Below are 23,419 nucleotides of genomic sequence, written 5' to 3'. Positions count from 1 at the left end.
TAGATAAATCTCTAACAAAATCCGCAGCTAAAAACGAAGCACTATTTTTTTTTTTCGAATCCATTTTACCTATTTTGAAAATGCTATTCGTAGTGTCAAGCTATCACCGGCGAAATGGTTGTCAGGGCCGTTAAAACCCCTCTTAAATTAGAGGAGTTCAATCATCGTGGCTAGTGGTGGGTGATTATAAGAAATACGGAAAGAACGAGAACTAGAAAAACAGCTTTTCATTTATACAGTCCCGTTCAGGAGGTTGTGTAAAATGAAGAGTCATGCTTAATTCTCTACTTGCGTCGTACTTTTGTTGTGCAATACTTTGCAAATACCAATAACATAAACAACGTTGACACCTGCTATATACCATATTGTTTAGTTTTAAGGGTTACACCAATTATATGTATTAACTAGATGTCTAACTTCACAAAAGTTCCTTAAGAAAAAGTGAAGCAAGTTTTTAAAGTTCTTAATGCCGGTAGCCGTTTAATTTAAACTGACAATAATTCATTTTTGTTTTGCTTTTATTTATCATTGCGTTATTTCAGGCTGGCGAAACAAACCTGGCTGGCAAAATGTTTGCTTCACTGCAGAAGCGTGAGTTAGACATCTACTTAATATATATGATTGGGTTACACCGGTGTTATACTTAAAAACTAAACAATATGATGTGAGAGAGGCAAAACTCTGTCCACATTTGATAAAGATTACCATGGCATAAATTTTTTACAGTCATAAAAAAAGTTTTTTTTTCAAACAAACCTTTAATAACATGAAAAATAAATCTTTATTTAACCTCAAGGTGTTATGTGTAGTAACTAATACCAGTATGGAATCAGAATGTTCTATCTTCCACCTCCAGTTGCTTCCGCCCCCTGAATGGCGGTAGCAGCTACCGTTCTGGCAGCTGCTGCCAGAATGTTTTGGAGCTGCAATAACTCGGGAGGCGAAAGCCACTGGCAGCCGTTGTCATAAGATGTTTTTTGGCAAGGTTATTTGGAGACCGCCCCCAGTGCTTTCTGCTTCCTAATTAGCGGCGGGTGCTAAACCGAAGGCGGCTTTTTGCCTCGCGCTGCCAGAATAAATTAAAACAAAAGGCATTGCCAGGTTTATCAATAGAGAAAAAAAAAAAAAAAAAAAAAAAAGCCAGGTATTTTTGATGGATCCTAAATTCTCTCTCTTTTAAATGATAAAGAATTGTTTAAAACAAAAAGCTTTCTTGGATACAAAAAAGAAGAAAACTTAGCAGACTTAGTTGGTAGAACTTTGAAAGCGACCACCAAAGAGAATCGTTTGATAAGATCCAAATAGCTGTTAAACAAACTGAAACATCTCGATGAGAAAAACATGCTTTGCTTTTCTTCAGACGAAAAAAAAGCTTTGACCAAGATCAAAAGGTGAACAGAAGAAATGACAAATGGCTGTGTGCTGACCCTTCCGAAGTTTCAAGAGTCATGCACACAAAAATTCCTGCATCTGTTATGGTTTCGGGGGTTGTTAGTAACGAAGGACATGTGATGCCACAAAACTTCTTTGAAGAAGAACTAACATTCAATCCTGCTGCTTACATTGAAGCTTTGGGCACTGTTGTTAAGCCATCAATCGGTAGAGTAAGAAACGGAAGGCCCTACATTTTTCAACAAGACTGGTCATGTAAGTCTTAAATCACTGAAGAATATTTGGCGGTCCATTTTTATGACCACATTATTCCAAACTTTTGGCCCCCAAAATCTTCAGACCAGAGTTCGTCGGATTGTTGTGTGGGGCGTCGTTGAGGGAGATGTTAATAAACATCCCAACAACACCAAGGGTTCTCTGAAAGTAACGGGCAACATAGGACCATCTCATACGCGCCTTCAGACGGTTTAGGTCTCGAATCGAAGCTGTCATTGAAGCGAAGGGGGATTTCGTTCATTCGAATCGAATCATTAAACAACAGTTTCGCTCAGCGCAAGTCAGACTTTTTGGCACGAGAGCCGCATTCAAATACTAACGTGAGCGGAAGAGCCGCCTTAAATATTTCGCTCAGAAAAATTTTATTCGATCTTTTTTAAAGATATTTTGCCTAACAAAAAAAATTTAGCAACTGGTGGCGAAATAAGCGTTGTAAAATTCTCTGTAAATTGAAATTTAGATTTTTATGAAAATAAAATAAATTTATCTAAAGAACTTTTTCTAAAAACTTTCCGTGTACAAAATTTGTGTTTACCAATAGCTTTTATATCTAAAGAAAAATTTTAAAAAAAAGTTAAAAAAAAACTTTTTTTAAAGGCAAAAACTTTTCTTTAAATGTAAGCTTGTTTGCAATTTCAAGTTATCTTGAGTGTTTTAAAAAAATACATTTCAATCAATCTAAACAACAATCTGATCCCCTTTTGCTCACACTAGAAAAACAGCCATAGAATTGTTTAAAGAAGCATATGATGCATATCATAAGCTTTTTTAAAAAGTAACAATTACAGCAGCTACGAATTTTCCAATCAGGCACTAAGATTCTGGACTTTACTGGTAAGTTTCTTAAAATCTGGCTTTAAGCTTGCAGTAGCTGGTCTATGTAACTCGGACAAATGCTCACTGTTTAGATTTGCACGATACTTTGTCTCGACAAATTTCCAAGTGGAAAAGAAGGATTCACATGTGTATGCTGAACCAAAAACGGAGATAAGTTTTATACTAATCTTTTTCAGTTGAGGAGCTTCAGACACTATCTTCCAAAATTCCGATTAAGTTAGTGTTTTATGCCGCATCAGAAGATTTTGATTTTTTTGAAGATCTAATAGTTCCGTTTCAAACTGAGATACTTCTTCAGCCATGTTTGAGAAAATTGAACAAACTTTACTACAAAATATCGATTAAAATGGATTCATTACTGGATAAGAAATAATCTTCTTCCTTTGAAGAAAATGATGAAAGGTTTTTTTTTAAAGTTAGATCTCTTTGAAAAAGGATGTTTTTTTTGTTTGAGAACTAAAATTAGTCTGGTTAAGTTCAGATCTTTTTTTCTTTTTTTTTTTGAAGAGACAAATTTTAGACTTTGTAAATGCTGTATTATATCAGTCCAAAACAAAAGATCCTGCAAAAAATTCATATCATAAAGCATTTCAACTGCCCAAGATTTATCATGAAATCCGAAAAAATGTCTTTAATTTCTCCATAAAATAAAGAATTTTCTTCCCATTTCAGAATCGCATGAAACTTTATTTTCTAAAGCGGGCGTAACCAACTTATTTGAGTCGCAAACTATTTTAGACTGGTTTTAGGTTAAAGTAAGAACAAAATCAGTTGAAGTACCCACAACAAATACTACTGCTACTATTGAAGTTACTTGCACTATTGAATTTGCAACTTGATTCTAGTCGAGAGATGTTGAACTAACTTCAAATAGTGTAAAATATTAGTGCGATGCTTGACGGCAAGTTGCCCACCTGGCTTTTATTTTCTGATAGACGAGACATGTATCATGTGTTCATAACTGCTCTTCATAAGTTATATTAACATTTTAAGATCTTCGCATAACTAGTTGCATTTATAACTTCTAAAAAGTCTTCACTTTCTAAATACACCCCCGCCCCTGGTATGACAAGCAGACGAATAAAGCTTGCTTCGTAATTCAAATATCAAACACAAAATATAAAACAAAAGCTAACTAACAAAAATATTTAAAAGATTTCTTTTTATTTAAGTTATAGATTACATTGAATATCAAGTTTACAAATAAAATGGTTCTTGGAAGAAAATTAAATAGTAAAATATAACAATCAAATATGAAATAATTATTTTTAAATAAACAATCTGATTATCAGTCCTCATCTTTTTTTTTGCATAGAAAACCCAAAGAAATAAAACAAGCGTATATTAAAAGCTTTCCATTTTAAGAAGATAATATTGAAAAGCAATAACTCATCAATTCAGAACATTTTAGATAAAAGAATACTCTTAAAACGTGTTGACCAATATATTAAAATCATGCAACTACAGTTTAAAACTTCTATAAAACAAAATTTCAACTTTAATGACAATTGAAGTTAAAGTTTTACTTCTAAGCAAAATTTAAAAAAATCACAAGAGCTTTCCAATAAATATTGGTTACAAAATAACAAAACGCAATTAACACATTAACTTTTATAATGTCTTTTTCCACGTGTTTGGTCTTTTGGAGACACGAGAGAAGTTTTGCATGTTAAATGTATATTTACAATGTATAAGCTCTTCTCATTCAATATCAACGGCTAAGTTTTTTCTTCAATCTTTCTTCTTAAAGAATGCTTTCACGACGGGGAGTTGAAATACTGACGCTTGGAGTCTTTACTTGACTTTATTCTTAAATTATTAAAAATATTTATGCAAAAAAAGTCCTTTTTTAACAATTAATCTTTAGAATTAAATAATTTGTGTGTTAAGAAATAACACACAAAAAATCCCTGTAATTAATTGTAAAAGCATATTAGTCATAACAAAAATCATTTACTTAGGGGTCATTGCAGAAAACTTTCGTGGATCGTTATTTTCTTTGTTGTAAGGACCCAATCGGTTTTCTGAAAAAACCTCTGGCTTACGTTCGGGTGTGGTGGGTGTGGCAGTAAAATAATTGGGATTATATGGGGGAGTCTTTGCAGCAGGGGGACCACCAACAAATTGATTCCAATAATCTGAAGGCATCTCTAACAACCGACAAACGACCTATTATAAAAAAGCAAAATATTTAAAATCTAAAAAATAAACTTTAAGTTAAATAAACCAATACAATTATGAAAATCAAACTATGCCTTTAAAAATACTTGTTATTTTTTAAATTCAAATTAGCAAACCTTCATTAAACATCAGAAACCTTTAAAAAATAACACACAAAATTCATACTTCAGGTTGTGATTTAATATCCTCTAGCATTTCCATATGTGTTGGGTTTTGTGACCGATGTCCGACAATTGTAGGTCCAAATACTTTAGCAAGATTTGATACACACATTTGTGTTTGAGGAGAGTTTGCAACATGCTGAAGATGAAGTATAACCAAAGCTAAAGTGTCACGATTTGCTTGAGGAAGTTCGCTTACACACTGGTACATTGCACTTAAACTATCATCTTCATCACTTAATGCTTAAAGAACAGAAAATTACAATAAAATCTCATTATTTAGATTATTCCTTTAAAAGCATTTTAAAGAGAAGGTGGATCCAGAACTAATGAAAACTTAATATAATACTTTTTTAAAATAATCTTTTCTGATAAATTTTACTTATGAATCTTCAAATTCATAAGTAAACTTTATATATTATATATTTGAAGCTTTTTCTTGAGAAACTTAGAAAAATTTATTCAATAAAGTAACAAAATTCAATATTAAACTAAAAAAACTTGTTACAAGAGATTTTTCTGACAGTAACTTTTTTGTGATAAACTCCTGTTGGTAAAAAAGTGTTCTGGAGGAATTGTGCAGACAAGAGATTCACTAAGATACATATAAAAACACTAATGCATAAATTTTTTTTAATGAGCAATTGTAAAAAATTCATTACAAAATATTTTGCAAATTATCTGCTGATACACATTCCCCATTCAACCATAGTAAAGTCCTGGACCCACCTTTTGTTAATTATCGACTTTTTTCATCAACAGAACATATTTAACAAATGCTATATGTTATTATAGAACGTTAATAAAAACCCACCAGCAGCACAAATAAATGACTCATGTAATGCAAATGTCACTAAGGGTTCACTCAAACCCCTTAGAAAATCTTTTAAACATCCACATATAACATGAATATCATGGTACTTGGTCTAGTAAACAAAAGATTTACTTTAATACACTTGAAAGCCTTCACTTTATATTAGTTCTTGCTAAACCCTAATAAAATCCCTAACATGAAGAAAAAAGAGAATAAAAATTTAATATTTCAGATAACAAATATTCAAATTTTTACCAAATCAGGTATTTTGCCTCGGAGAAACTTCTCTTTTAATTCCCTAACATCTTTCTCTGCACTAATATATGAAGAAAAAAAAAGTATTCAAACTTTAAAACAAATTTAATTAACCAAACAACTTTTACTTAAAAGAACTGCAAACAAACTCACCCTGGAATTCTGTATATACCAGTCTCTTTTAATCCACGTTTTTCAATTTCTTCAATGCAATTTTGCTTTAAATGAAGTTAAGATAATTTATAAATTTGCATGATATAATTATCTATGTTATTTTTGAAGATTTTTTCTAATCAATCTTTTGAAGATATGATTATAAAATAAAACAGGCAACAAAATGCGAGGGAAACAACTGCACTGCTTATTAAATTTATTTTTATAAATTTAAAGCATGACATTCATGAACCAAAAACTTATCTTAAAATAGCAAAACATATATTGATTTAGTTAAACTTTAAACTTTAACAAACATAAAGATCAACATAACAGTACAAACATAACAAGTATCAAGTATAAAAACAACAGTTAGTCATAGTTAAAATTTTGAATTATCTAGAAACAAGATTACTTACAACAATTGGAGGGACTTTCATGGATTTATTTGTCAAATAATATTCAATTGTACCTTCCTTTAATAAACAAAATTTAAAAAAAAAAAAGATTAAATAAATACAAGATTGTAACAGAGAATAGAAAGATAACCTCAAATATAAATTTAAAAAAAAAAAAAAAAAAATTGAAGAAAAATGTTGTTTGTTAAGTTTTACTTTAAATGCTGTAAATCAAAGGAAAAAATGATGAACAACTTAACTTTAATGTTTGTAATACATTTCATTTCATTTCTTTTTTTTTTTTTTTTTTTTTTTTTTTTTTGAAAAAACCATGGGACAATTAACCTCTTATAGCCCTGAGTTGCTTGTAGTCAACATACCGAAAAATGGTTTAAAAGTTTAATTAAAGTGATATTTTATAATAAAAAGAATGTTGATAACTTTAGTTCAGTATTTAACCAATCAAAATAAACAGACACCAAAGTTTATACTTTGAATCCTCAAGTTTATTAGCTTTTCGATTTTTAAAAATTGAATTTTTGCGTGTTTGTAAATAAGGTCAGTTTTTAATCTTTGTTTTTCAGAAATATACCATCTTTTTGCAGTTCAAAAAATGACTAATTTGTTTAATAACATATTTAATGTGATCTTATATATCTTTCACATTAATTTTTAATCAAACGAGTTTTTAAATATAATTTAAACCTTCATTGCTTTAAAGCAACATTGCGCATATCCACTTAAAAAGCCAAACCGCAAAGTTTTGTTTGAAAACGTGTTTTGTTGACTTCAGGCAACATTGCGCATCAACAGAAAGTCTATTATATTAAGTTAATCTAATAAACAACATTATTATAGGTATTATTTTTTATCTACTTAGATGGATACTTATAAATTTTATGGTCAAAAAATAAAATCAGTTCTTCCTAGACCAATTTTAAATCCTGCAGTATCAGAGGAAAGTGATTTATCTTCCGAAAGTGATGACTCAGTTGTACTAAATGATAATAAATTAGATTGTTAACTTACTGATTCAGAACTAGAAATAGAGTTAGATGCTGATTTGGAATTAGAAACAGAGTTGGATGATTGATTTTTGGAAAGTAATGTAATTAAATTCTTTCAAAATGTCAATTGCCAAATCATTGATTATGCAAGAGAAAAGGTCAATCAGAAAAGTACGACCTTCAACATCAGTTGATCTGAACTATAATGCAAAGAAAAAAAGAGGTCATGCAGCGCCAATTCCAAATAAATTCATTAGAAATGATGGTTACGAACATTGGTCAGAGTTTATAGATAAGAAAGGAAGATGTAGATATCCTGGTTGTAATGGTTTCCCTAAGGTAAAGTGCTCCAAGTGTGATGTCGTCTCTATTTTACGCCAACATCCAACTGTTTTAAAACTTTTCATGCATCCTAAATTTTTTAATACATTTCTCTAAATAAAATGTAAAATCAGAAAGATAAAAGAAAACATGGTTTTTCATGTAAAACACAATTGTATCAGATTTAAAAAAAAAACTATTTTAGTACTTTATGCGTCTGTTGTTGCCTAAAAGTAACAAACTCCAAATTGACCCCCAAAAAAAAAAAAAAAAAAAAAAATGTTTTTTTTAATTTCATCATTATACTAGAATCATAAGTGAATAAAATTAAAAAAAGTATATTTTTTACACAACAAGAAATTAAAGTGGGCTATAAGAGGTTAAAGTTCCTGTTAACAATTTAGGAATTTATAAATTAATTTAAAAGCATATTTTACAAAAAAAAATTTAATGAATGTCTATTTTAAAACTGAGTTTAAAATAAAAAAATATAATTTTTAAAATCTTAAAAAATAAAAAAATATTGAAGTTCTTTTTTTTAAACTAACAAAACCAATGTAAATTAAATGAAAATATTAGTTTTTTAATTTCTTTAAGTTCAAGAATATGATTTTTACATTTATACATTTTGTAAACTGTATATACCAATGTATAAAACAACCCATTTTATAAGTCAACCTATTTTAACTAAAAAAAGTAGTTTAATGTTCTATCACAGATGTATAGGACTTTTTTTTGAAATTCATTACTAATAAAAATATATAGTCATGCCAAATAAACAACACTAAAAAAGAATAACCAAGTCACAAAAATACCTTCTGCTTCTTACTTCCTGGTGTATTACTACTAGGAAAACATGGCATAGGAACATCATCTTTACATTCCAGATGACAAACAACCTTACATTCTAAACAGATAACACAGGTGGTGAACTTTAAACTGTAAGGAAAATATTATAAAGTCTAATTACTTTTGGTAATTAGACTTTATAATATTTTTAAAATTTAAAGTATAGTTTTTAAAAAACCATACTTTAAATTTCAGTTTAAAGAGTGGAAGTTTAAGTTGGCTAGCTTATAATTGCCAGAACTAATTGATAATGTCACCTCTACATTTTGCAACTGAACTTCCAAACCGAACTTTTTTCTTACACTAAAAGCAAATTTCAAAAAATTATAAGAATTATAAGAAACTTTTAATATAAAACACAAATTTAATTAGGTTTAAAACTTACCGGACCACATGCTTCCAACTTCACAGCAATCTTTGTTACAAATGAATGAGCCTAATAACAAAGCCAGAAAATTATTCTGAAATATTTATTACTAAATGCAGAGTTGTTATTATCATTTTAACTTAAGATAAAAATTATTCATATTGAGACCAAACTTTTAATAATGGTGAAATAATATAATTCAGGTAGAATATAATATAATTAAATAATTTTTTACTTAATTATATTATATTCTACCTGAGGCAAAAACAAAAAAAAAACTAGAAAATTCTACAAGAGATAGCACTAGCTTTTTTAACCATGACATCATTTCCCATACACTTTATCCATAATCAAATACATAGTATTTATTTTTGACAGCTGTTAAACAGTTTTTACAATAAATAATCTTGAGGTTGAAAGGCACATTTTGTCTCAAAAGACCTCAAAATTGATGACTAAAAGGTTGCCAAGATGTTTTTTTTCCTTGGAGTATCTACCTAGAATCAATTGTACAAGCATTATTCAGTTTAACCAAAACACATTGCTAGTGATCTTTGGGTTACAAGGATTTAAAAAACAGTTTTATATGTAAAACAAATTTGAATTTTTTTAACAATACTTAGAAGTGGAACTGGTTCTTAAATATATCGAGAGATTAAAGCATTCATAACAAATTTTTAAAAAAAACATCTCTAACATTCTTTATTGTGTCATTTTCAGCCAGAAGATAAAGAATAAAAAGTTTTCTATAAAAATTTATGTACATAAATTCTAATTTTCAAAAAATAGCGTTTATTAGGATTTATATATAGTAGCTCATGATTATACTTAAGAATACGTTTATTTAAGCATGTTATGTTAACGTGCTTAAATAAACATATTCTTAAACGTATTCTGAACTACTGCTTGTTACATGCAAAATGTTTTAGCATGATCAGGAGCACTCCATGAATAAAACTTGTGCTTTTTTAAAAAGGAATTAATATCATACCAGTTCCTTGCGAGCTAAACGAGGGGAGCTAACAGTATTGAACTTCTTCTTTGGTGATCTTGATAAACGTTAAAAAAAGATTTAAATAGAAAAACAGCACAAAAAAGCTGTAGCTAAATATTTTTTTGTAAAAATACATGGAAACTTAGGTATCAACCTAAGTTTTCATGTATTTTTACAAGAAAATTTTAATACAGAATCTAGCAAGATTCCTAATTCTAGCATCTTTCTAGAGCCATCAATTTATAACAAATGACCGTTTTAGTTTTAAAATCAACAACTATTGCTAATTTTGGATTCAGCTGAATGTTTCATAACAAATATCAGTCTGGTAACTGTCAATGATTATAATCAATGTGGCAAACTCATAATTTATATAACATTTTTTTAAATCCAAAAGTCAATGTATCAGTGATTTTCATCATTAAATCAGTAATATTTTAGCATAACAGTAAAAGCTGTTTTATAAAAGATTAACTGATTTTTAATTAGCCATAATTATCAGTTAACTGTAGTATACTCTAGTAAATTGACTATAAGATGACTTACGTGAGATGATCAAGACTGGGGTAGATATTTGAAATTGTTGTTTGCTTAGCCATTGTTCTAAAAATACAACACAACCTTGATTTAAAACAAAAACATCAGCTACTATGCAAGAAATAACTAAAAATTAAGCAACATCAAAAAGAATACAACTTTACAAATTTACAACAAATAATCCTACTTTAATGCCTTATAAGTTTTTTTAGGCTCAATCTTACAAAAACAACTTATTTATATCAATAAAAATTGTTATTGCTAAACTATTGTACCTAAACAATATTTATTTTTCTCTTAAAAAAGTTACAAATCACTACAGGTTGTGGCATGGTAGCTAAATTCTATAAAGAACCATTAGTTGTTTTTCTCATAACAGTTCCTACTTTTAAATCTTAACTCTCCAGGAAATAATTCCACTAATTTTTGTCTAATGAGCCATCATCAATATTAGTAACTAGTAAAAGTGATTATAATAAAATAAAAAAGTTCTTTTTTTTTTTGTTCAAACGTCTGAGATTAATAATTGGTTAGTCCTACTTTTGAAATTGTTGTACATGTTGTTGTTGTACGTGTTGTTGTTGTTGTGGTTGGTGATGATGATAACGAGATATTGTGAAGCTAGCAAGTAAGAATAGATAAATATATCAATAGAACTTCGACCATAAGAAACTTGTTTCTAATTTCTAACACAAGCAATAATTTAAAACAATTAACCTTAAGCAGGTTAGTTTATCAGTAAAATTTACATTTATTAGCTCTACATTTCTATTTTACTAACACTTAAAACTTGTCTGGATTTTATTATATCAGTTCTATCAGTTTATGAATTATTAAAAACAGATTAATATATAAAATTTTGTTAACATCTTAGATTTTTTTCACTGCATATTAGAATTAGTTCAGCTATAGACTTAATGTGTTACTAAATTTTTTAAACTTTGATAGTTTGTTTAATAATTGATTATTTAAGAGAAAATATTTTATCTTAATTTGACATTAACCAAATTTAGAAATTTACAGAAAAACAAGAGACTAAATACCTTGGTGCAGCTTCAGAATTTGTTTTAGCATCATCACTTAAGTCAGTTATTTCACCTGAAATCAAATAAAAAGTTAAAATCAAAGTAAGGCTACATTCTTATTCTGTAATCTATATGAAAAAAATATTGTTTTAGTAAGTACTATCACATTTACAACCCTACTCTTGATAAAAGTTTATAAATCATTTGAAAAAGTTTAACTAAAGAACATATTAAAAATTTTTTAAAAAAGTACAAAAATAAAAACAAATATTTAAACTATACATTTACTTTGTAAACTTTATTTACTTAAGTTCCAAAATCTTGTATATTCAAATATTTTATGACACTCTAACTTACTGCTAGTAGCAGACTCTTTCAAATGTTGGCGCGATGGCAATCGCTTTTCCTGAGGAGGGGGTCGAGGAAATTCACGATCCAATCTATCTGTTAGGTGGAGATTTTTGTATGGGCTAGTCTCATTTACTTGTACATGAGTTTCAACAATATGTGAAACCTAAATTTTATGAATCAAACAATATATTTCATACCAATAACCTTTTTACAAAAATTATGTATTGTGTCAGTGATTAGTCAAAAATTACATCTTGTTTAATACAAACTTTTTTTTATTATGTTAAATGTATAAAATTATAACATAATTCACTCTTTAAATGTCAGTTTAACAAAAATCTTTGATCACACATAATTATTAATCTAACCTCTTAAACTCAATTAGTATTATATCAAGCATTAGTAAATGTCAATATTTTAAAATCTAATTTTTAAGGGTTTAAATTCTTTTTAATGCCTTTTAAACAATGTTATTAGCTTTTTCCATAGAAAGGATGTTTTTACTGAACAATATAATTTTTTTAAGTATATAAACACTTTTAAAATTGAAAAAAAAAAAAAACAAAAGTTTAGTGCATTATGTTTTATGTGATGAATTTTAAAACACTTTGTATAAATCCAAGCTAACCTTTCTTGAAACAGAGCAGTATAAAAAGCTTAGTTAATAATAATCAAAAATGAAACTTCTATTTAATAAATTCAAAGTAACCTTATAGTCCTTCTAAAAAGGCGTACAACAATTTATGAACTAACTAAGTGAAACTTTTTTCAGCTGTTTTCAGCTGCTGGAATGTAATAAATCTGTCATTTAAAACTTTTAATATAAGCTATAAGTTCTGTCATTGAGTAATCTATCATCTAAGTAGACTAAAAACCTTGTGAAATCTGCGTCTTCGGTTAAACTTCTGCAGAGTACCCTAGAAAATTTGAAACAGACAGTTTAAATAGGCAACAAAGAAAAACACCCAAAAAGTATTTTTTATTGAATACAGCGTTGTTAAAATTTAATTACTAAATAGCATATCTCTATATACTAATTACTTAAAAAAGAAAATAGTACAAAATGCATCTATGAAAGTGGTAACTTCAACTTCCTTTTCAATCTTTCTTTGAATAATCTTTTACTAAGATTACAAATGATCAAATTAGAAAAATTTCTAAAGGTCTAGTGATAATAATACTATCTTGAATACTTAACACCATGATAACATTAATATGTTTTTTGAAATATTATATTTAAAATTTTTAAGTATTTAAAAATGTTTCAATGAAATTAGTTTGTTTTAAAGCCTTAAATATTAACTCTTATTAAAAACCATGTTTTTAATAATTGGACAATATCATTTGAAGTTAAAACATTTAAATTACAGAAATATTATTGAGTTTACAATTTCATATTTAGAAAGGTATAATGTAACAAAGCCAGCTATGTAATATAAAGGTGGCCTTGTTACATAAATATATTTCTAAATATCATAAAATTATTAGTTAAAAAAAAAACAAATATCTATTTTAATTTGAATTATGGAGATTATGGTATAAATATAAGTAAATCCATGGAAACACTGAATTTTTTTGTAACTTACATTTTGTTTTTTTGTTTTTTGTTTTTTTTTTTAAAAAAAAGCAAACAACAAACAAACAAACAGAAAAACATTTAGTAAACAAATGCAAACTATCTGCATTCATGATTTTATCACACAAATTTTCATGCCCAAAATATCTAATAAACATACTTCTTCAGTTACTCTGGTTCTTTTAACATATTCTGGATCCTTAAAAGAAAAACCTTACAACTAAAATAACATTAAAAATAACAAAAACTATAGTAAGATATTTTTACCTATTCTAAAAAGATATTAAAAAAAAAATAAATTGATGGTTTAAAATATTGCCATCAAATATAACAATTATTTTACCTAAGCAGTTATAAACATCACTATTGAGAAGTTGTTAATAACCTTTACAAGGCGAAATTATGGGTATATGATCAATAATCATATATAAAGAACCTTTTAGAGCAAATAGATGTTAAAAAATGTTTTGAAAATTTAATTCTTTGACTGATGTGACACAAAATTTCAGCCAACAATTTTAATTTAGATGGTTTTTATAAATTACTTTTAGAAACTACAAAATCTTTTATAATGAACATTAAAATTCAATGTTTAATAATTCTTTAAATAGATTGGATAAGAAATTCTTTTCCCTTCTTCATTGTATTCAAAACTATTTGAAAGTGCCAAGAACTCAATAAGAAGCAAGGATAATATTAGGTGTTTGATATGTAGGTCACAAGAATGATTTACTTTTAATAAATATTACAAAACTGAAAAGTTGTGAGCCTCATCCTTGATAAAAAGTTTCCTTTTAGCAAATAATTTCACCAGAACTATTTTTAACAAAATAGAAAACATTTTAGAGGTCCCTCAGAAACCCAAAAAAGTTTAACACTTTGAAAAAAGCCTATTTTAGCTACTCTAATGTATTTGACTTAACCAAATATTACATGATTTTTTATATCATACACCATTTTCATAGGTAATTTTTTTTAAACTGAGGTAGCAATAAATTGCTTTATACCAAGCTTTAGCTGATGACTCTGGAATTTGTCTTGAAAACCTGAAAGATTTGTTTTTGAAATAACTAAAAAAAAAGATGACCTTGAGCCATTGGATAGTCTAGAGCATATCATGGATTATTGCATACAAGAAAATTTCAAGAATGAATATAGGTAAAAGATTTCATTTCAGTGCATTCTCTGACAATTAACAAGATTCTTTGTTTTGTGCTGTATTGATGGCTGAGCTATCAAAGCACATTCATATTATAAAACACTGCTAAGACTTGAATTGCTAAAGAAAAATATCTGCTATGCTTAGTCCCAAGACATCAATGCAAGACAATAGTTCATAAGATTGTTTTATACTTGCTTAGCAGCCTTTTACAAAGATTGTGACAAAAATAATACAATGTGCTTTAGAGAGGTAGAGAGTGTGGTGAACAGTTTTTATCAGCTAGCACAGCTTTATTCAATACTGAAGCAAATATCATTGTTGCATTACATACACTTGTGTTAGTGCAATCTGAAGCTTATTTTGTTGAAAGCACTGTTTTTCAGTGTTTAATTGATAGTATGGATGGAACAAAAAGTTTCCCTGAATCACTTTCATCTAAATCCATTTCTTTTTCTTCATCTGAGTTGTCTAATATTAGGTTAGTTACAATTTCTTTGTCACTGCTATTTTTTCTATCAATTAACATGATTTTTAGTTTTTAATTTTCTTTTTTCAAAGGCCGCTTTTTTCTGGGACTTATATAGACTCTGATCATACTGTGCACAGTCTTCTATGGTTGTTTTTAATGCTAGATAATAGGTTCAAAATTGCATAACATCTTGACTCAAAGGCAAACAGGCTCCTTTTAAGTGTTTTAATAGATATTCAACCAATAATACATCATCATTACTTCTAGTCAAATAATTACTAACAATACTTACTACCATTTTGTGATGATCCAAAATGACATCTCTCTATCCAAAAAATAACTAACTAGGACATTAGTATTATTAAATAAGTAAATGAATTAAAAATAGCCTAAAATGCTAAATTTGCCTACAAAACCTCTGCATCAAATAGTCAACATTCCAATTTTCGCAACATTTGTTTATTGATGTTTTAGTGAAGATTGCCAAAGTTCTTGCAAAATTTTTTTGACATAGATGTGTGTATATATATTTAACTAGAAAAATCAACAGATAAAAAAAACAAAAACAAACAAACAAAAAAAGGTTTACCTCACTAGCTTCATTTGTTTCTAGCAAAGGAGCAGAAGGCCTTCCCTTAAGATAAACACTGAATGCAATTAACAACATCTTTTTATGTTAAACAATAAACTTATTAGCATTGAGACTTTAAAAAATAAAGAAATCTTTACTATTTAACAAATTAGCTGGTATTCGCAAGTATTTTAAACAATTATTGGAACAACCAATCTTAAAAATTTAAAGATAGGTTTTCCATTCATAAAATAACATTTTAAGTTAAAATGTTATTTTCTTAATACTTTTAATATTATTATTCATAAATACATGCTTAAAGTTTCCAACTATAAAAACTTAAAAGTTAGTAAACTAATCTAATTCTTGATTAAAATTTTTTCAAAAAACTACTTTGAGATGAAGTACAGCTTAAAACTTGAATAACCATCACTTAACATAAACAATATCAATAAAGAGCTATAAATTCTGTCAAATATATGTAAACAAATTTAGTTTACTGGACTGAAAAAATCATTAGCTGTTCAACAATTTTCTGGTTTTATCCTGAGTTCAAATCTTAGCCAAGTGTTAAAATTCTCCTTATAATCAACCCTAAAGACAAACCTAAAGACTTAGTTTAATTTATAGAAATTATGTAGTTCTGTTATGTTAGAATTTCACTTTAACTTCAGGTCACTGATATTCTTTTAGTTAAACTACATGACAAATACTAATGTCTATTTTGCTATTATATCTCAAACATCAATTTATGTGCACATGCAAACAAAAGAATTATTTGAAATTAATGACTTTTCATTTAAGCAATTAACTAAAACAAAAAATCATACTCTTTTGTTGGATTTTCCCTTATGGGGTCCCATGGAACTACCAGTTTCATCCTAAATGTTTGAAAAATCATGTAAAAAACCAGTTTAATGTTGTCTGTTTTGCATTTCAAAAAATTAATACTGTTACAACTTATAAACCTATTCTAACTAGCTGCTCAAAAAAAAACAAAATAAAAACTATTAAAATGACTTTACCTACCTGTTATGAAGTCCAACAAAAACCAATGCTTTCAATTTTTAAAAAAGCCCTAATCCATGAATTATATTCAAAAGTTTAATTTTTGAAGGCAATTGTTTTTTCTATAACTTTTTTTGTCAATTGTACTATTAGTTAACTAACAACAAATATGTAATATTGTAAAAAATATATATATGTTTACATGTATACACATATACTTCACACAAGTGCATCTCCAAATAGCTTTTGAAATAGTCAAGTTAGTCTCAGAAGTGCAACATAATGGGAAGAAAAGAATGAGAATTTAAATCACAGAATGGAATAACATAAAACCTACAAATGACAATATTATGGTATGAAGTTCAGTCTAAACAAATGTAGGCTTTAAATGAATTAACATAAAGGAAATTGTATCTGCTCACTCTAAAATGTTATAACATTTTAGAGTGTGCAGATACATTAGATTGGAAAGAAATGACTGATTGTAAAACACATTTCATGGTAATAATGAACCACATTATATTACAAAACACTAGGCGATGTAATGATTCCTATTAAATCAGTCTGCTACAATAGTTATTACGTCATTTAAGATCCTTGTAATAATAAGAATAGACAAATCTGTTTCAAGAAAAAGTCTTTTTACATGTTATTAATACTGAATAAACTAAATAATCGCTCTTAACAACAACCATTTATATTGCAATAAAAATAATAAAATACAACAACAAACAGAAAAAAAACAGGATTCTCTAATGGCTTCCAATGTTTTATTTAAAAAAAAACTTTAAAACCTAATAAAAACAAGATGCAAGCCCACTTGATGCATGTTGGAAAAACATTAATATTACTTATTGCAATCAACATATAGGTTTGCATATTTTAAATAGCAATGACTCAATAATTCTATTTTGAGTTGGTGTTTAGTTAAGTAATACTTCTTTACACTTTTATTTTTTTAAAAAGCATCCATATTTTAGCATCTTATTAAAGTATTAAGTTTTTTAAAGTATTTTAAGCAGTTAATGGGATGACTTATCCTAAAGCATTACTTTTCTAATATTTTTTGCTACTGTGTGTGTAGTCCCTAATTAAACTTGCATATTGTACTTTAGTTAGGAATTTCTCACTACAAAACATAAATTCATTAATTGATCAAATTCTTAAAAACTATAATTTAAAATTTCAATAAAACATCTTTAACATTTGGTTCAATATAAAACTTGAATAACCATCCCTTAACATTAAAAGCAATTTCAATGAAGAACTATAAATATTGTTGGATAAATATTAACAAGATTAGTTTATAGAACTTAAAAATTCATCAACTGATTAACTTAATCTAAAGTTAACATAGCTACTTTGAACTAAAAATCAAATAAACTGTAATTAAAATTTAGATAAATATGTTTTTTGTTGGGTCCCTACCAAAATATCATCATCTGTCATATCATAATCAGATGGCGACAAAACACTTCCAGATTCTTCAAATGTGTAGCTATAATTAAAAAATAGAACAAAAAACAAACAAAATTAAAATATATAGCAAGCTGCTATGATTCTAGCTGCAATATAAGATTCTAGAACATTTTTATACAACCTGACTGATTAAACAGATGTAAGTATGCTTATTTTTCTAATAAAAATATAAGCACATTCATCACATCTTTCATAAAATGTCTGATTTTACCTCTGATTCATAAGCCCCACTTCCCCATGTCGGTGGTGGGTGGCAGAGCTATAGTTATTTAAAGATTGGGCAAGTGCTTGTCTATCAACAGAACTCAACTGATGGCCACTATCTTTGTCAAGCAATAACTCTTTAATTAATTGAAGCTGGCGAGCCTAATAAAGAGGAAGTGCACTTTAACTAATTTTTCTAAATATCCTGAATTATTTTTAAACATAAAAACAAATTATTAAAGAGCAAAAACATTTTAAAACCTGCTACAAACTTGGGTCAAATTAAGTCTCTTATCAAGCATGTAATTTAATTATTACTGAAATAATTATAAACAATTACAGAATCCTTTTGAGAAGGATCTGAGAGAGATAGAGATTGAATCTCCCATTGCATTTGTACTTATAAAACATCTGTACATACTATATTAGCTCCTTATAAAAATGATATCTTGTACTTATAAAAGAAAACAAACTGTCTTAATTAACTAATTACTTTTTTCTGGGTTGAATCAAAGCACTTACCATATGGTCAACTGATTGCTCTGCTTTTAAACGCTTTCTCATTTCAGAATCTAGTTGATTCCTAAAAATGTTAATACAAACAAGCTAAGTAGAGATACCACTGTGCTTATGTTACTCATACCCTAAATTATGTTTCAGCAATATAATAAAAATATCCTTTTTTTAAAGCTTGCAAAACTTTATTTTATCATTTAAAAAAAAAAAAACAACTTTGTTAGCACACTAAATTTTGAAATACCTTTACCAAACAATGCTTTCAGAAACTAAATTTTAGTTAAGCAAATATTGTTGGCTTTAAACTATTGTTTTAACAAACCTAGCATGCTTCAATTTTACCACCAAGGTATCAGTTTCTGCCTTTAAGAAAAAATAAGAAAATAATTAGGCTCCATAATTACTTTATCAAAAATGACTAAAAAATCCTTAGTGATAAATTTTCAAAAGAAATTTTTAAATAGTAAAGAGTTTAATTAGAAAGTTATTAGCTATTACTTTCATGCATATTCAACTCTTTGTTATGAACTTAATACAAAGAAAGCTGAATAGCAGCAACTCTCATGCAAGCAAACTAGTTTCTAGCAACTTTTAGTGAAAATGAATTAACTTAAAAGTCCCGCAAGGCAGATATTAAATGATATAAATCATTTTATTGACAGGGTGTAGTAAAACAGGTTTATTTAATCCTATATAGATATTTGGTAAACTATCAACCTGAGGTAACTAAATGTATAGGACATTTGTAAAAGAAATTAGAACAAAATTTTACGTAACCATTAGATAAAAGTAAAATTTATAGGAATGAAACAAACACATTTTAACTTTATAGAAACTTTAGTTAAAATGTGTTTGTTTCATTCCTATTTAAAATTTATAGGAATGAAACAAACACATTTTAACTAAAGTTTCAAACTCTTGTAAAAATTACAAAAAAAGTTTAGAGAAAAAAAATGTCAAACCTTGTATTTTGCCATCTCCTTTTTCATCATGTGATTTTCTTCTTCACAACCATGCCACTTCTCACGACACTTATCTTGATGGGAAACAAACTTAAGAAACTCTATAATAAAATTTAAGTTAAAAGATTTAAGGACATGCATTTTAATCAATACATAAATTTATATTATAAGTGCATGAATCTATATAGTAGGTAAGATTTAAAAACTTGTCTTTTAAACTTGTCTTTTGATCATGAATTGATTGATCACACTTTTGTAAATTTTCAGTAATTCAAATCTACTAAGAGATTTAAAAACATAAATAATATACTGCAAATGTATAGTTTAACACTAAAAGAACACTTGAATTTGTTTACTTAATTCCAGAATTAAGTGAATAAATTGATAAAATTTGACTCATAAATTTTAAAATACCTAAGGCTCACTATATTGATATATATTTATCTTATTAAATCAGATATTGTGATACAACATCATTGTAAAACATTTTGTGACTATTTATATACAAACTTACTATAAAGCTAAGCACTTAATTATCTTAAATATTTAGAAACATAAATAAATTTTAAAACGCTTTAGGCATTGTAATCACACACAAACACACACACACACACACACACACACACACACACACACACACACACACACACACACACACACACACACACACACACACACACACACACAAACAGTGCGTTTATTAAGTAATGCAAAAAACCATAGAACTATATTTTTCACCAATGGAATTTTGACACATTTTTTTATAAAAAAATATATAGCACATATATGGAGGTTTATGAGGCATATTTTTACATGGACAGTCATGTTCACAGACATAGTTGTGTCATTTGAGGTGATGAAAAACATTCTAAATGAGTTTTACAGCCTCATTTCGTTTGCAATTATTTTTCTTTGAGGAAACTGTAACAGGAGAAAATTATACAGACATGCTAGAGACTCATTTTCTGCCAATTGCGTGGAAAACGTAATTTATCCTCAACAGTCTTTCAGCACGATGGTGCACCTACTCATTATTTCTTGTCTGCTAGAGAAGGGGACTTCCATAAACATGTCATTGGTAATCGATTTGATTTTAATTGGTTTGCCAGATCACCAGATCTTAATCCCTTAGATTTTTATTTCTGGGGTGTAATTAAATCAAAAGCTTATTGAAGAGGAATTGTCCAAAACATGAACTTAAGAAAGAACTGTAAAGGTCAAATCTGAAGTATCACAGGATGAATTATTGTCTTCTGTGACCGACATTCTTTATTGATGTGAATTGATTATGCAAGTTGATGGGGATATTATTGAACATATAAAATAAAACCTCCAAAAGTGCTAATAATTATGAAATTTTGTGGTATATATGTTTTAATAAAATGTTTGAGATATTGTCTATTTATTTTTTGCAATATTTAATAAATGCACTGTGTGTATTTGTTTGTTTGTTTGTTTGTTTGTGTGCGTGTGTATAGTTTTTTGACCTAACCAGGTTAACTCAAAAAACATTTAGTAAAATCAAACAAGGTTCTAGGTATGCATTGAAAAAACCAACTGACATAATCAAACATTAAAAAATTCTCAATAAATAGAAACACATAAAAAAAAAAAAACTTGATACCATTATTGCAAAACTAATGCTAAACATAAGTATTCAAAAAAATACTATAAACTTCATTATGAATATAAGATCTTTAGACAACTGCTACTTAAGTCCAGGAATTAAGCAGTAGCTTCTTTACCCAATAAAGCAGCTTAGAATCCACCATTAATAAAACCAGAACTTTAAAAAGCATTTACATTAAAACATAACATAGCAATACCTGTGAGTATATATTTTGTTGCAAATATTTAAGGTTATATATTTTTCCTAATGAAATTATAGTGTCAAGTTTCTGGATTATAAGTATAAAAAAGTAAACCAGCAATAGACTCTGTACTAAGTCTTTTCTGAAATATAACAAAAGTTAGAAAAATTATTTTGCAGATGTTCTAATACATATGAAAAATCTAAGTAAATAATTTAGCTTAAAAACAAATAAACTGGTGAAGATTGTATTTGTAATGCTTAACTTATGCCAAGTTCAAATATTAACAATATTATTGGTAGCAAAGATGAAGTTTGTTACCAAACGTTTTGGAATGCGATGAAAAATCATAGTCACTATCTGGGAACATAAAAATAAAATTACAGCATCTTTTTAGTTATCAAAGGTTTAGTAGAGATAGAACTATCAAAAAAAAAAAAAAAAAAAAAAAAGCTGTTAAAAAAAAAAAACATCTTACATTACATTAAAGACTAAAAAAGAATAATTTCCAATTATTTTGCAAAACCCATGCATACAAATTCTTAAAAAGATATTGAAGTCAAAAGTGCAATTTATTGTGGTGCTTTATACAATATAGTTTTTATTTTAATTTTGATTTTCTTATATAACAAGTTTATTTCACAGTAATATTTCTTAGTTCTTCGTACTTCAATTCTACATCTATATACAGGATACAGAATAACTCAAATATTATTTGACTTATTTTATTTCCTGTATATACAAGTCTTAATATTATAAAAGTCATAAAAATTGTTGTTTACAAAAAGTCATAGTCTTGTAATATTTTAAGATTATTTTATACTTTTAAGATTACTTTATGGCACATATTTAATAAAAATATCTTCATATCAACAAACTCAATTTTTTTAAAGAGGAAACTTTGAAATCACTCTTTAGGTATGGTAAGCATATGTAAAATTAGAAATTTGGATAATGGAGAAAACATGATTAAGAACAAATGTTATATATAAAAAGTATTTATAGCTAAATAAACTGCAGACAATTATAATCATTATTTATTATCTTATGTAAAGTTAATTGTACTTGACTAATATTTTCATCATTTAATTTACAGACAAATAAAGTTTTTAAAAAACCTTACCACTTTCAATGCCTTCAGCCAAGACATTGGTACATCTAATAAGTTCGTCATACTTTTTTATTGCAACACTAGTCATATTGGTATCAAACTGCTCAAGAGAAGTTTTAGTGCTAGCTTTTTCGGAATCAGTTTTCTTGGCCTTTTTCATTTCGGTGCTGAAGTTCAAATTTTTGAATGTTTTGGACACACTTGTTAAAAAATATCTTTAATTAGTACAAATTTAGAAGTAGCTTTGTAGCTGTATATATTGCTCTAAAAATAATAATAAAAAAGAAAATTATTTAAATGGAAATAAAATTTTTACTAACAGATTTTTTCTAAAATTATAGTTATTTAATAAAGTATTGATATCTGAGAATAACTTTTGCATGTTAAACCATAGTGTAAACATATGAAGGTTTATTCGCGCTTCGTCACCATTAAGCCAATCAAAACCTCTAAACCTAAACAAAAAAAGTTTTAAAAACTGGTAACGTAAGGTCATGTTAAATCTTTTTTTCGGTTTTCCAGCTCAACAAATTTTTTTTTCCAGCTCAACAAATGGTATTCATAAAGCTCTTAAACAGTTTTTTTTATTTAATTAGAAATTTCTAAAGTAACAATTAAGTGTATTAATATCA

The 23,419-nt window shown here is 27.4% G+C and overlaps 1 protein-coding gene across 5 annotated transcripts; it reads right to left on the bottom strand.

Moving 5' to 3' along the window:
• Positions 1–3,930: 3,930 nt before the first annotated feature.
• On the bottom strand, positions 3,931–23,050 carry LOC145190805 (rac GTPase-activating protein 1-like). Of its 5 annotated transcripts, XM_090090299.1 has the most exons (25): positions 22,800–23,050; positions 19,866–19,966; positions 19,226–19,266; positions 18,910–18,970; positions 18,395–18,549; positions 18,133–18,202; positions 16,527–16,577; positions 15,715–15,759; positions 13,655–13,693; positions 12,794–12,835; positions 11,925–12,081; positions 11,586–11,640; positions 11,083–11,163; positions 10,552–10,608; positions 10,003–10,060; positions 9,030–9,080; positions 8,902–8,947; positions 8,611–8,702; positions 6,489–6,545; positions 6,070–6,134; positions 5,917–5,977; positions 5,662–5,773; positions 4,852–5,090; positions 4,463–4,674; positions 3,931–4,314 (listed from the first exon to the last, which is right to left on the bottom strand). In XM_090090299.1, the coding sequence occupies exons 1-25, from the start codon at positions 22,945–22,947 to the stop codon at positions 4,263–4,265; spliced, it is 2,148 nt and encodes a 715-aa protein (XP_089946425.1). In that variant the 5' UTR covers positions 22,948–23,050; the 3' UTR covers positions 3,931–4,262. The 5 variants fall into 5 exon arrangements, with proteins under 5 accessions (XP_089946425.1, XP_089946427.1, XP_089946426.1 ...); XM_090090301.1 differs by lacking the exon at positions 11,083–11,163; XM_090090300.1 differs by lacking the exon at positions 12,794–12,835.
• Positions 23,051–23,419: the final 369 nt, after the last annotated feature.

This window comes from Hydra viridissima, unplaced genomic scaffold (genome assembly GCF_058129835.1).
Source record: "Hydra viridissima isolate aposymbiotic clone 2 unplaced genomic scaffold, HvirCarnegie_v1 scaffold_6, whole genome shotgun sequence".
NCBI lineage: Eukaryota > Metazoa > Cnidaria > Hydrozoa > Anthoathecata > Hydridae > Hydra > Hydra viridissima.
The sequence above is the reverse complement of the archived record's forward strand: the minus strand, read 5'-3'. Positions and strand labels throughout refer to the sequence as shown.

Excerpts from the sequence above, each read along its gene's own strand:
- LOC145190805 (XM_090090299.1), bottom strand. The coding sequence starts at position 22,947 with ATGAAAAAGGCCAAGAAAACTGATTCCGAAAAAGCTAGCACTAAAACT. Across the intron at positions 11,164-11,585 it reads AATTCTGAAGCTGCACCAAG|CTTCACAATATCTCGTTATC; the intron begins GTATTTAGTCTC and ends CTTACTTGCTAG. Across the intron at positions 6,135-6,488 it reads TGAAAGTCCCTCCAATTGTT|CAAAATTGCATTGAAGAAAT; the intron begins GTAAGTAATCTT and ends CTTCATTTAAAG.